The sequence below is a fragment of the Lycorma delicatula genome, chromosome 12 (assembly GCF_047948215.1).
Source record: "Lycorma delicatula isolate Av1 chromosome 12, ASM4794821v1, whole genome shotgun sequence".
Classification (NCBI taxonomy): Eukaryota; Metazoa; Arthropoda; class Insecta; order Hemiptera; family Fulgoridae; genus Lycorma; species Lycorma delicatula.
In genome coordinates, this window is record NC_134466.1 from 59,484,756 (window position 1) to 59,499,288 (window position 14,533).

General features: G+C 31.4%; 1 protein-coding gene across 2 annotated transcripts in view; it reads left to right on the forward strand.

Annotated features, from left to right (window-relative positions):
- LOC142333053 (uncharacterized) overlaps nt 1-14,533 on the forward strand; it is a 34,438-nt gene that overhangs the window by 5,673 nt on the left and 14,232 nt on the right. For both annotated transcript variants that reach the window (XM_075379859.1, XM_075379858.1), the window contains exons 2-4: nt 377-571; nt 5,945-6,113; nt 12,813-13,049. In XM_075379859.1, the coding sequence (XP_075235974.1) occupies nt 396-571; nt 5,945-6,113; nt 12,813-13,049 (582 nt within the window). In that variant the 5' untranslated portion in view covers nt 377-395. The remainder of the gene's footprint in view (nt 1-376; nt 572-5,944; nt 6,114-12,812; nt 13,050-14,533) is intronic.

The following is a 14,533-nucleotide window of genomic DNA, read 5'->3' on the forward strand; positions in this document are numbered from 1 at the left end:
GAAAGTTATTGTCAACATGGTACTCAGCTGTGAACAAAGTTAGAATATATATATATATATATATATATATATATATATATATATATACATAAAGTTGAAACCTATTTTATTGATTGAGATCCAATTGCTTTTGTGTAGGTGTACTGTTACATTTGGGACACCAAGTATTTGCAGTAGAATGACATATTAATTTTAAATATTTATAAACAAGTTATAAAAGAAATCAAATAGGAAATGCGTTCAGGTATATTAGGTAGCTGAAATACACTTAAAAAATACATGAAATTTGCTTTGTAACAAGAAATATGTTTGTATTTTTATGAATAAAAATAAAATATTAGAGATCTAAATTTAAATTTGTTTTATGTTTTTATAGTAGAGTTCCATCAATTGACATGAGTCCACTATGTCAAGTCTCATCTTTACAGATGTGCTGTTTACATTTAGCATTGACAGAGATACATCAGGGCTTAAGTAATGGACACAAAAAATCATTACATAAATTTTTAGTGGCAACCCTTCATGGTGGCATCAGACAACAGTTAATAGATTTAGCTGTTAATAAATACCAGTAAGTATCATAAAATTTTATTTAATTATATTCATTCTAATGATGATCTAAAAATATGTAACTGGAAGTAAACTTATTGATTGGTATATTTATAATAGTTTTGAAATCATCTTGCAGGTGAAGTTCATGTAGATTTCATCTTACCCTCTCCCCCACCAGTTACTCTGCAGCAGCATGGAGCATGTATGGTCAATACATCACACATCCATCATTAATTATGAATCAGAAATCTAATAAGCTTACACACAAATTTAGTATTTTAATAGATAACTAAATTACAAAAATTAAAATAAAATTTTTCAATAGCCCTGCTTAAGGTATTTTACATACACAATAAGGTTATCTCATTCTAAAAGATTTTAAGTGTTTTTCCTTATATTTCATGATCGAACTACATTATTTTTTGTATTGTTATTGAATAACATCATGTAAAGAGGCAAATCTTTTATTAAATAAAAAACTGACATAATTATCATTTATATTATTCAGTTTAATTTTTATTTTAAATAGACTATGTTTCCCATGTTTGTCACCACATTTACAACTTTTGTAATACAATTTTGACCAGTTCAGGTTACGGTTTTATTTCAATCAAATGTGCAGTTTCTTTGGCTGACCTTTAATTGTCTAAGTTAAAATGCCAGCAAACGGTTCTCTCTTTGGAAACAATAAAAAAAAAAAAAATTATAGGGTATATATTTATTTAAAAAAACTTGTGCATAGCAAACCTAATGCTCCTATGAAGGAGATTTTAAATGCTATGCAGGAAGTGACTGCAACCATGAATGGCTGTATCAGTGCATACTGTATAATATTTATCATGATGGTAATGAAAATCATGGATCAGCCCAAGGTGAATTGTGCGAACATTCTTTTGAATCGCCTCAGAAAAAAGTACCTCATACAAACTGTATAATTTTAATAAAGATATAGTTTGACTTTCGTTCTGTTCAACACTTTTACATTGGAGGGTATCTAATGTGCAGTAAAGTTAAACATTTAGAAAAAAGAAATAAATTTTACTGGGAATGTTTATTCCACATGGAAAATTATAAGACGATTATGGTTCCGCTTTCATAAATGTAGTGACAGCACTTTGATGGAGAGGTCTGACATTCTTGCTCGGGTAAAATTTTTAAGGAAATGTATGAAATTAGACAAAATAATTCTTGACCAATAATTTACCTAGATGAAATGTGAGAACCATTCCTGGAAATACATCTGACAGAATTCAACAAGTAGTGGTGGCCATAAGATTCGTGGTTGGGAAAAGATCCCGTTTAATTATATGTACGCTGGTTGTTGTGAACTTGTTTTTATAGAAGACTGTGCTCTTGTTTTCCACTTGAAGCATACCGAGGAGTGGACTTCCACGTAGAAATGAATGTTGATGTATTCTGAAAATAGTTGGTAAATTTGTTGCGATCTTTGGAAGAAGGGTGTGTTATCATGATGGATAACACCAGTATCATTCTGTGGTTAAAGAGAAAGTGCCAGTGACAACACAATAAAAGGCGGAAATTGTTTACGGTTAGAAGAGAAGAAAATACCCACACATTTCATGAATTACTGTCTATTGCTAATGAACTCTTTAGAAAAATACAGATTGTATAATCTTGATGACATGCAACAGAAATTGGACATGAAGTCAATCGACTACTGTCGTATCATTGCCAGTATAACCCAGTCAAGCTAATTTGGTGGCAGATAAAGGTGATGAAGTGGCAGACAAAAACAGGACATTTCAAATAAATGGCACAAAATTGTTAACGGAAGATGCCATAAACCTCGTAACAATAGATGGACTGGAAAAAATGCATAGACACAGAAAACCTTCGAGTAGAAGATTCATAAAGAAGGATTGCAGGACAACTGTTATAAAGCATTGCAGTGAACTTAAAGAAGATGAGAGCAACGAAAACACAACAGATTTATCAGGTGATATTGACTTTCGAATCATAATTTATTTAAATTTTGTGTTTTCGTGTTTTTTGTGTTTTAAATTTATTTAAATTTTGTGTAAAGTTTTAAGAATTTTCCACTTTTAAAGCCCATATTTAAATTTTTCCGTAACATTTGCAAGTTTTGGAACATCTGGGAAAATTAGGGAAATATTTTATGTAAAATAAAAAGTTTCAGATGTGAGATATTAACTTCTTCTGCATTCCAGAATAATGCAGTAAATATTTTGCTAATAAATACGTAAGATGAGTTCATGAAACATTGGCCTGCAAAGCGAAAAGGAACAGTTCAGTATTGTATTATTACTGTGGTGTAGGAGGGAATGAGGCAACTGAAGGGGAAAGAGCACGTGACCTTCACAGAATAATTTCAAATCTATGATAGTATAAATTGCAATAAAAAGGATTTGTTCAATAATTTATATAATTTGTTGTTTATTTTGTTATTATCAACATAAGCAGTTAACATACAAGAACAACATACATATTGTGAAAAATAGGTTTAGCACATAAATAAAGGGAGTACATAAAAGAATATTGAGGTTTTAAAGGTGTTAAATATCTCTTAATTTTGATCTAGAGTAATGAATCAGAAATAAAATGTAAGAGTAACTCTTACAGAGGCAAAAGTTCTTCCCTACAACTGTTCCAATGTGTAAACTTTTCATCATGTGGCATACATTCAAGAGATAGGAGAGTTCATCCTATACTTGAATCAGCATATCTGGAATAATGGAAGCGTCAGCAGCTTCAATTTTATGCCTCAAACCAGTTAGATGAGTAGGTGGCGGAGGCACATACACAAGATCCTTTATAAAACCTCAAAGGAAAAATCACATGCGGTGAGATCAGGTGACCTTAGAGGTTATTGCAAACAAGCTCTGTCGTCAGGCCCGTGCTGATCATTCTAGCAGTTGGAGAAAACATAAAAAAAATTTATCCGATCATTGTAAATTCTTTGATCAGACTGGAGAAAACCGTTGACAGAGATCTTATTGCCAATCTGTGATTCCACTTGAGATGAATCTTCTTGCGTGAGACCAGGGCTCAGCTGCATCAATGGCATCTAGGAAGAAGCACAACTCAATAACTTACAAGATTGGCTGGAATCCAAATGATGTTATATTTTTCATTAATCTACTGGTTTCTTAAGCCTTTGTTAAGTCATTGAGAAATGTATCATAATTGAAATAAAATTATATTGTATAAATTGGAGAAGGGAAAAAATAAATATTCCAAACGTATAGAAAAATTCATAATATGCTGGAATGCAGCAGAAAGAAATATGATGATCCGCAATTGCAAAAAAGATCAAAATGTTGATAAAAGAATTTGGGTCCAATTTGACTTGATGAAAAGATTTATTTACCTTAAAAATGATGCATTAATAACCCTTTGCAGGCAATAGCAGATATATCCGCATACACAAACTTTTCATATAGGGCAGGTAGTTTGCAAATTTATCCGCGTGTGGTTCTAGATTTTACAGGTCTTTAGCAGATATATCCGTTAAAGTTGACATATTACTAGAGCTTTTATATCGGTTAATGTTACATATTTAGAAGTGTTACACTATTTTTGTTGCTAATGCATTCGTGTTTGTTTTTTTTTTATATTAAGTTGTTATACAAAGTTTTTAATCAAGTTGAAGCATGAAGTTTTCAACAAATTACACAAAGCAAATAGGAGGTATGGAGTGCAGTGACCATTTTATTTTGAGTTACCAATTTTTGAGATGCACAAAGAAATGGTACTGTAAAATGGTTTTTCTGGTTATTAGAAGTTGCTATAATTAATTCATACATATTCCATCAACACATACAGAGGCAAAGTGACAATAAACCGATGTTTCACAAGCAATTCAGGTACAAATTAATCAAAGATCTGGTTAAAGAGAGAATTCAATTTTACAGAAAATTAAAAAAAAACCTGGAAGCCGTTACAAGGCTCCTTGGAGCAACGACTGGATGGAAAACCTCATTTTATTGGAAAAGCAGGAAAGAGGTCGACCTTGCTGTCACATTTGCTACAAAAATAAATTACACAAAGATACAGTATATTCTTGCAACATGTGTCCTGATGAGCCTTGTCTACACCCCTGTCCAATATAAATGTTTCAAAATGTACCACACAAAAAAAACATTATTAAGAGAGGATGTGAATTTGAGCCAATCGTAACTTTACTTCCTTCTTCTCTTTTCTTCCCAAAACCTCTTCATCCATTCACTATGTTTCTTCTTCCTTTTCTCTGTCCATTCTTCCTTTCATTTCTCTTTTATTCAATTTTCTAATTTCATCCCTAAATTTCCTTCTGTACTTGATTTCTTCTCCTGAGATGTTCAATCATTCCATGTTGTCTTGTGTTTCTTTCATCTAAATGGATTTTAATTTACTTGCCTTGACGATGTTGAAAATTTTCTTAGTGAGTCTATCTTACCCATCTTGCATAAGTATCTGTAGAATTGTAGCCGTCTTTTCCTAAACTTGGCAATGGTGGAGTCTGTTTTTTCATATAATTCCTTTGTGGGTCATTTGATCCAGGTTTCGTCTGAGGTCTGCACTGTGGATTTTCCATTCTTGCTTCTCGATTTCATGAATTTTGGTCATTCCTCTGATTGCTGTGGTTTCTGCTGCATACAAGACCTCAGACAAGACAACTGGGTTGTAATGTCATTGTTTCACATTGCAAGACGCTGCCCTTTTGTTATAATGATTCCATGTAAGCTTGTATGCCTTTTGCAGTTTGAATATTATTTCTGTGTTGGATATTATGTTCAGTCCAATGGATTGCATGGTTTGTCCTAAGTACTTGAAGTGAAGTGCTTGTAAGACTTTGCCGTACTGTGTTTGAGCGGAAATTTTCCAGTTGATTTGGTGTCCGTATATTGCATCTTTTCATAAGAAATTTAGAGTCTGGTTTTACAGGTTATTTCAATGGCACCACTGCCTTACTTTCGCGTCAGTCATACTATTCGCCTCATAAATGACACGAATTTAGCTATAGCATTGTTTTTTGCCATAAAAAATCAGGTTACTCCTTGTGAATTGTAGCGCTCATTAGAAATGGATGAATGAATATAAATTACTAACAAAATGACTAAACTATTGTTCCTAAAAGCCTATTGATTTAAATAAATATGCAAGCACCATCTGTTTATATCGCATATATAGGTGGCAAATTCAAAATTTACCTTATTTTAAAAACACACTTCATACATTCCTGTTATATAATATAATGGCATAACCCTGCAAAGCTTCCCTTTATGTTATGGAAGTTTTTTGACATATGGATGAGACAAATTAGCAAACTCCGTTATTTGATATTTTAAGAAAAAAATTAAAACACTCGCATAAATCAACACAAGTCAGTTTTTATTTTGTTCATATAAATCTGTGTTTGTTATGATTTTAGGAACGATCTCTATTCACTAATGGACATTATTGGATCACTTTCCGATTCTGCTATCAGACGTATTGAACCCCGTCCTGATAAGTTATGCCTTAGTGTCAGTCAGTTGGATTTATTGTTCAGCAGGTTGGAAGAATATGGTGTTACAGGACTTCATGAACTAATTGTTAAGGTAAATTTTGTGTAATTAAAAAAAAAAAAATTAATAATGTCTATATAATACTTATTTATATATGTATTATTATTAATTTTTTTTTTTTGTTGCAGAATAATATTATGTAAGGTGAATGTATACTGGGGTCGGGGAAAAAGATTCTTTGTGTTCTCCCTTCTTTGTATTCTCATCAGTTAATGGCTTTAGTATTGCATAACTCTGGTAATATTAATCAAATCTAACAACACTTATGTGTTTTTGAAAGGTGACATATAACTGTGTTTTTTTAAAAATTATAATTATATTAGTTTATTTTAAAAAAATATTGTTTCTTAAAAATAAAGGAAAAAAATTGATAACTTTGGAATTTTATTATAAAAAAAGGAAGAATGTCACTCAGGCCTTCTAAAACTTCTTCTACAAACATGATGCAGGATTAATATCACATAAAGCTAGTTCAAGCATTTTCAATGTGGAAATTTCAATGTTGGTAAAAATGTCTTAATTGCTTCTTAACTCTTGCGCTGGTCAGCCGATGACTGACTGAAAAGTCAATTTTTTTCCCAAATTGAGCAAGACCGGCACATTAGTAGTTGTGGTATATTAATATTCTCTTTCTCTGTGTGTGTGTGTGTGTGTGTGTGATATCAAAAAGTTTATTTTTAAGTTGATAAATTTATTTTCATACTTAAAAAAATTATTTTATTTTAATTGTCAGTAGATAAAATTTAAAAAATAGTATAATAACATTGAAAAAATCATAAAATAATACAAATTAGAGCTACAACTAGTTGCTAATAATTATTATTATTGTTATTTATAAAAAAAGTATGAAAAATATTTTTTTTAAATGTTTAACGATATTTTTTAACACAGTGATACATCTGAAAACATTCACCAGGATGAAGGGCTGGCTTTCGACTGCAAGTGTTGCAGTAAAACACAGTTTCTTTTCTGCCACCCTTCACCTTCTTATCATTACGCACTGCACTGTCTGTATGCTTATTTGTTGCTTCTTCATAAATAAAATGAGGTTTATTATTCGAATGCTCTTCCGTATCAGAACTTGAAGGTCGCCCTCTTTTTCTTCTCTCCTGATTGTGGATATCACCAACAAACAAGTTGGTGGGTTGGCATCCTCACTAGCCTTTGCAGCTTTTCTTCCCACTACATCAAGATCTGCAGAACATTTTAGGTGTACACATACACTGTACCAAGAACACTACACAATTACAAAATAAGCCCTTATACAACTACACAACAACATTCTACATTATTTGCTCTTTCACTTATACTCAGTGATGTTGCGACACCTTAAGAAACACAACCATAACCCAAGGTGGAAGCTACCATGCCAACGGATGATTGACTTCACGTAGTGAGTCTCAAACAATGTCCTCTGGGCACCTGGGCAAACCCAGTTGTATTTAACTCTATACCAGTATGCGTACGCTCTATTGGAGTGGTCCGTTATATTGCCAGTACTTGTGGGACCAAAATTTCAAGTCTACAAATTAATTCTATGATGATTGATGGTCCATCTGAAAAAACCACCACTTTTTGTCTAGTGAAAAGGCCTCGGTCAGCTTTGTGACGAGGATAAAAGGCCTGTAGAATAGAATTGTAAAGCATCAGACGTAAAATATAAAAATATTCATTTTGTTCTTCAGAATAAAGATGGCTCCCTTCATTAGGATTCACCTTTCCTGATCAATAGGTAGTAACTGGTTCAAGCGATTCCTCCAAGAACATAAGAAAACTGAGAGACAGATCAATATTAATAGAGACTCTCAGTGATGAGTAAAGTCGATTGCCGTTCGTCTAACCAATATGGGTGGTATGTCATAAAACCTTGAATACTAGCTCACCTTTTCACTTGAGAAAACCAATTGTGTATTCTTTTCTCAGCTGCAGGACCCTTCCATTCCGCAAGTTTTTCTCAACAGAGAGCTAATTACTATCTCTCCAATATCAGATTTTTAGGTTTATTTTCTGATAGCCGCCTTACTTGGGTCTAATACATCAAAGAATTAAAAACAGAATGTTCCAAACTTTTAGATATGCTGCGAGTCTTTATTAACACCAATTGGAGATTGTGTGTGATACATTTTTATTATCCCGTAGTTCATTCCCATTTAGATTATGGTTGTGTCGCCTACTCTTCAGCGTGCCATACCATGCTTAAAATACTGGATGCTGTACATCATGCTTTCCTCTGACTTACCACTGGTGCCTTTAGATCAAGTCCTGTCATAAGCTTACTAGTTGATTGCAGTGAGCCATCACTTTGGGATATATGGGACCAGCTTTTAGCATCTTATTTTGTCCGTCTCAAAGGACAGCCAAATCACCCGGCTTTTTAACTCAGTCCTTGGGAATCCAGATTTAGGAAGGTATGAGGACAATCCATATTGTACTGCAGTAGGTGTTTGTACCCGACGTTTACTGCACTTTATAACTGTTGATAGACCTTCTATTTTTCCAACATATCCTCCCTGGAGAATCAACCTTATAAATTTTATTTTTGACCTTGTAATATACAACAAAGAATCAACACCCCCGTACTGTTTTCCAGCAAACATTTCACTGTATTCTCTCCTAGATAAACCCATATGCAGTAGTATACACTGATGAATTGAAACAAAAGGATAACTGTTGGTTGCGCATGTGTTGTCAATAATAGAACTTATATGTTTGGTCTACTTGGTATTATGAGTGTGTTTACTGTTGAACTATCAGCTGTAAATAAGGCTCTGAATATCATTAATCCTAATTAACAAAATATCCTTATTTGCAGTGCTCTCCAAGCCTTAGAAAATCTTTATTCCAGACTTTCTTTATTGTCATTGAAATCTGCAATGCAATCGCCGAGTTGAATCTATGTAGCACACAAGTGAGTTTCTGCTAAATCCCTAGCCATGTGGGGATTCCGGGTAATTAACGTGCAGATTCTACTGCTAAAGTGCGTGTAATCAACCTCCCTTCACCAATTACTCTTATTACTACTTCTGACTTTATTAATTGTATAAAATAGTCTCTTTGAGCAAAGTGGCAAGGTGACTGGACAGCTACAGTTGATAACAAACATATGTTATGCGACCTTGCGTCTTAAATTTAAATTGCCCAGAAATATCCATTGAATCTTGGGCAATGACAATGAAGTTTTAGACCGGATGTTTCTATTTTTGCATCATGTTGGTTTTATAGATAAGATTTGATATTGTTGCATATATGTTTTTATTACAAGAGTTTTTGTTTTAATTCTTATGTTTTTGTGTTAGCTTTTCATTCTGTTATCCAAGATAAAAGATAAAACTGTAAATTGTACAGTTTTTTAAAAATAAATTTGTCATAATTTTAAGATTTCGACTGTGATATTAGTTGTAAGTTTTAGAGGCATTAGTTTTAAGTTTTATTTCACTTTTAATATTTGTTTTTTTTTTTTTTTGTTATATTTTTATATTAGTTCTTAGTCTTTCTGTTATCCGAGAAGGGGCCCTTTACACCCTTCTCGGACTTTGTTAAATTCTACTTTTTTTAGTTAAATTTTAGATTTTAGCTGTGATTATTAGTTATAAGTTTTTTGTTTAATTTTTTAGACTAGTTTTAGTTTCTTTTATTTTTTTAATATAAAACTATTTTATTCTAGGTAATGATAACGCAGATGCGTTTTTCCCCTCCAAAATAAAAAAAAGTTGGTAAAGCAGGCATTTGCGAAACCTCTTATGAATAAGAGCATTTTCATTTTGTACCCATTTATCCCAACAAATAGGCATATTTAATTTCCCAACCTCAAGCACCCAAAAGAACATGTTTTGCCACCACTTTATAGATTTCTTACAAATGTGTAACTACCTATATAATGGTTACCTTAATCAACTGCAGCCATCTTAGTCGTGTAGTCACAAATTACAGTTGGTTTGTTGAACTCAGTCGTATTATATTTATTTATTCTTTGAATAGTCTGTGTGGTTGTATTATGATAAGTTTGATAATAAAGAAAGTCTATCCATTTGTCTATCATTGCAAGTAACATCATTTTGGTGCCATAACGATATACAACCTGTTCATGCACTTTAATTATTAAATTTTTAAGAAATTCAGGGACTCCCTTACGGTTTAATATAATAGTGCCAGTGGTATACACTGTTTGCTTATAAACTTGAAGTGCTAAATTAGGATTGGTGTAAAACCGATCAGTATATAAATGGTAACTTAACCCTACCTTAACGCACAACTTTGTTGAGAAGATTGAGAACTATTCGACTTGTAAAAGGAAGTTCTGATCAATCTACAGCATCTGTTGTTGCCTTCCCAAAGTAGGGAATAAATGTACATATATAACCACTCATGGAATCTTAAAAAAAAAATTCATAGACCACATTGTGCGGCCTTCATAGGGTTGTAGCATTTAAATGTAATTCTTCCTTTAAAACCCACAGAACTTTAATCGATAACAATATTGTGTGCTGGAATAAAATTTTCCCCACTTTGTTTATGAATATAGTCGGAAACATTTCTTACCTTTGTGCCTCTCGAACAAACTCTTGCATTTGGCTGATTTGGAGACAAATGAAATGCCTAAAAAATTTTAAGGAAGCGATGATGTGCAAATACATCTTTAAAAAAAAGACATTTTATTCTGCTATTCTTCTGATCAATATTTATTAATATCACTTTTAGGATTTAAACCCATATTAATTATTACCCCTTCTAAAGCTTTAATTTCATCAAGGGTGACATCCTTTCAGCACCACCATTTAGAATATTACCTAAGCAGCATGATGTTTTTTTTATATTTTTTCTTCTGTGTATCGATTAGTTTCGGCAACAATTTCAAACTAATAATGAATCAATAAAAAATAACTGAAAGTAGTGCAATTCAGTTTTCACATTATTGTTATGCACTGGACCACATCATGGAACTGTAAATGGAAATTTGGACAGATCACCTTCAGTTACATCGTATTTTTTCCATAAACCATTAGAACAAATATCACTGAATGGCCCATTTCCTGAATGATGTCAATAGTTATCAGAATTAGCGGTATTACTCACAGAAAAATCTTGATTGTTGGAATTACTCACAGAAAATCTTCAATATTGTCACAAACCAGCTAACCACTAACTTCAAATTCACTATCACTATCACTTTCTGATCCTGAAGGTGAATGAAGAGTATTTTCATTAACTGTTGGATCACAGTCACTATATCACTAAACAGACGAATCGTCACTAGAAAACTCATTCATATTATTTTCCAATTTGAAATCATAAATTCGATTACAACAAGAACTTCCAGCCATCTTTCTTACCTTTACTTGTTTAATTTCAATGCAGAGAAGAAGTTGAAACACAGCCTTCTAGATATGTTTGTCGTATGTGTGTTTGTTTACTAATAATAGATTCAGATTAAACAACTGATGCTAAACTAAATGGAATACGATGTCAAGCAATAACTATCTAAATGTCAAGCGATGCTTGGTTCAAGATTTACTGACATCTAAACATGGTGTCGAGCATTGTACGACATTGGACTTCTACGTGAATTACAAATTAGATAATGTTGAGTGGTTTACACCACTGGACCTGACGTGAATTTTGAAATGTTGAGTATATTACGACAAAGAACTGCAAAGGGATAATATTGTTTAAATGTGGTAATAATGAAATAAACATTACAACTATCAAAATACAGTTAGTAATTTGTTTTCTTTTTATCTATTTTGATGTGTTATTACTTGATAATTCATATCCAGTATGAGTGAAATAGCATATTTAGGGTGTACTGATAATTTAAACAAATTATTTAATTTATAATTTAACAAATTTATTTATTTTAAAAAGAAGAATTACTTTATATCATGTATTGTTGGTTTATTTTACTTAAAAATGTGAATTAACAGCTTCCAGTTGAAGTCTATGAAATAAGTCAGTTGTTTTTTCCTCTTTATCAAAATATATGATAACATTGTTAATTCTAATACAACGTTATTAATATTTGATTTTCTCATATTTGCAGACTTGTACTTGTTTATGGTCTCAACCTTTGAAAAAAAAAGTACTGTAAAAGTATTGAGAAAGACAATAAAATAAAAAAAGAATTAGTTGACTAAATTTAACGATTAAATTTAAATGAGAAATTAAATATTAATATCTGTAAAAGTATAAATAGTAATAATAATAAAAATTTAGTGCCTACAATACTGGTAAGCACGCCATTCAAATGTAATGAGAATTTTCAGTAACCAACTCCAGCAGTGTGGGCCAAAATGGTCAAATATTTACAAGATGCTATTTCCACAAAGTTAGTGCAAATCAAAATATTGATTACTTAGCAGTAATGGCATCATGTTACTTTAAGTCTAGCACATTGTAATTACACATTACCTTTTTATAATAATTACTGTTTTATATTCTAAAAAATATCAGGTTTTTTTTGCCTCGCCCTGATATCCCAAAGTATTTCTCATTTAATTTTTTTATCTGTGTTTTATGTAGATTTGTACTTGTGATAATGGTTTTTTCTTTCACTAATCAGTTTTCTTTTCTTAAAAATACATTAAATAAATATGATATGAAGTTATTAATAATCTTAAGCCCTATGGAAATATCTGGAAAGTTAACAAAAAAGTTTTCAGATATTTTCTAAACCAGTGTTCTACATTTCTTTAATGTTGTATTTATTACACTAGTTGCAGTCAGTAATGTTTACAGGTGGAACTGAGTCAGAGGGAGCCAGTAAGTAGTGCAGTAACCAGTAATGGTGTGAGATCATTACACAATCTCTTATCGAACGGACTCGCCCAAAATCTCAGAGTGTTGGTCTTGAGAGCGGCATGTGATAATGAAGTCCTTAATCTTCTTGGACAGCATGCTGTAAATCTTATGTCTCTTGACATATCTTCAAATTGGCGTGTGGATGATCTCGGAATTAGACATCTTATACTTAAGGTTTGTGAGTATGGAAAATGAATTTACTTTCTTGGTATTTGATAAGAAAAAAAGCTGGCAAAGCATTCCGTGACTATTCTTGCTATTAATAATAAAAATTAAAAGAGTTATAACCAAAGAACGAAAAACAGTTTATATATTTTTCTAGAAGTGGGGAATAAATTTTAAGAAAAATACTTTTCTGTAAATATTCATATATAAATTAAGCTTAACAAATTTGCTTAAGTAAATTTTCTCTAAAAGTAAAAGGCTAAAGTAAGAAAAATAATATTTTTGAAAAACTTACCTTAATTTTAGGTTTGTGTCTATAATTTAAAAAAATTGTAGATATTTCTTGATAGCTCTGTACGTGAATTATAGACTTTCAAAAAAATTTTGAAAATATTTAAACCGAAGGGAAACAGAGAAAAAGAACAAAAAATGTAACTTTCAGTTGTAAGAGGTGAGGATTGATTTTTGAAAAAAATTAAATTATTTATGTGTGCATTGTAGGTAACAAATTTCCTTCAATAAATTTTTCTGTAAACTGCTTATGAAGAAAATCAAAATTTGCTTTTTCATGAAATCTCCCACTCTCTTAATGGGGGTCATTCCCCTTTTATAGGAGTTTGGCATTATGTCGCACTGCCAACACATACAATCATGCATATGCGTTCGCACATTCATATATACATATGATTTATTGGCGTAGTTAATTTAGTTGAACTCTAAAACAACAGATTTGCAAAAAAACCCGATACCCCATCTTTAACATGACCACCATACTTTTCCCATAATATTGTTACGCTGGCTATATTCACCAGGAAAGTAAAAAGAAAGAAAAGAAACTAAATTTCTTTTGAATTTTTTGAATCTCCCTTTTAACATGTTTCAAATTCCTTTATCATCATCGTCCTTAATTTTTTTTTGTATCTTTTAACTTCTTAATATCTGAAAAGCATCCTTTCTCATTTTTACTTTTCCATCTGTATCCTTTGGTGAAGTCAACTTTTATGTAGAATTTGCCCCGATTATAATTTTTATCCTTTCATCATCTTCATTAAATTTTGCTCCTTTTCTAGTCTCAATGTTTTATTTTTATTTTGTCAGTTCATTACATGTTTTCTATTTTATTTTTTTTTAATTGATAGTTTTCAAAAACTATCCAAGTAATTTATATCCTTTCTGACAATTCGCAGTTCAGATCCATATGATAACAAACTCCATGCAAATGATTTGACAAACTTTAGTTTATTTGATTTCCTTCTTGCTATCATTCTTCCCAACTTTATAATATATTTATTATTACCACTTTAATCAAAAAGGATAATAATTATTTACTTATTTTACCTTCTTTATTGGACAATCACGTTAGGATATTTATGTTTTTACTTTGTGAAATTTAGTTGTATTGCTGTATTTTGTTTTTTGTGAAAGCAGTAAGGTTAATATGGTTCAATAGGATAAGAAACTGGTTTGTTATAGAATTTAGAAAATTTATGTCT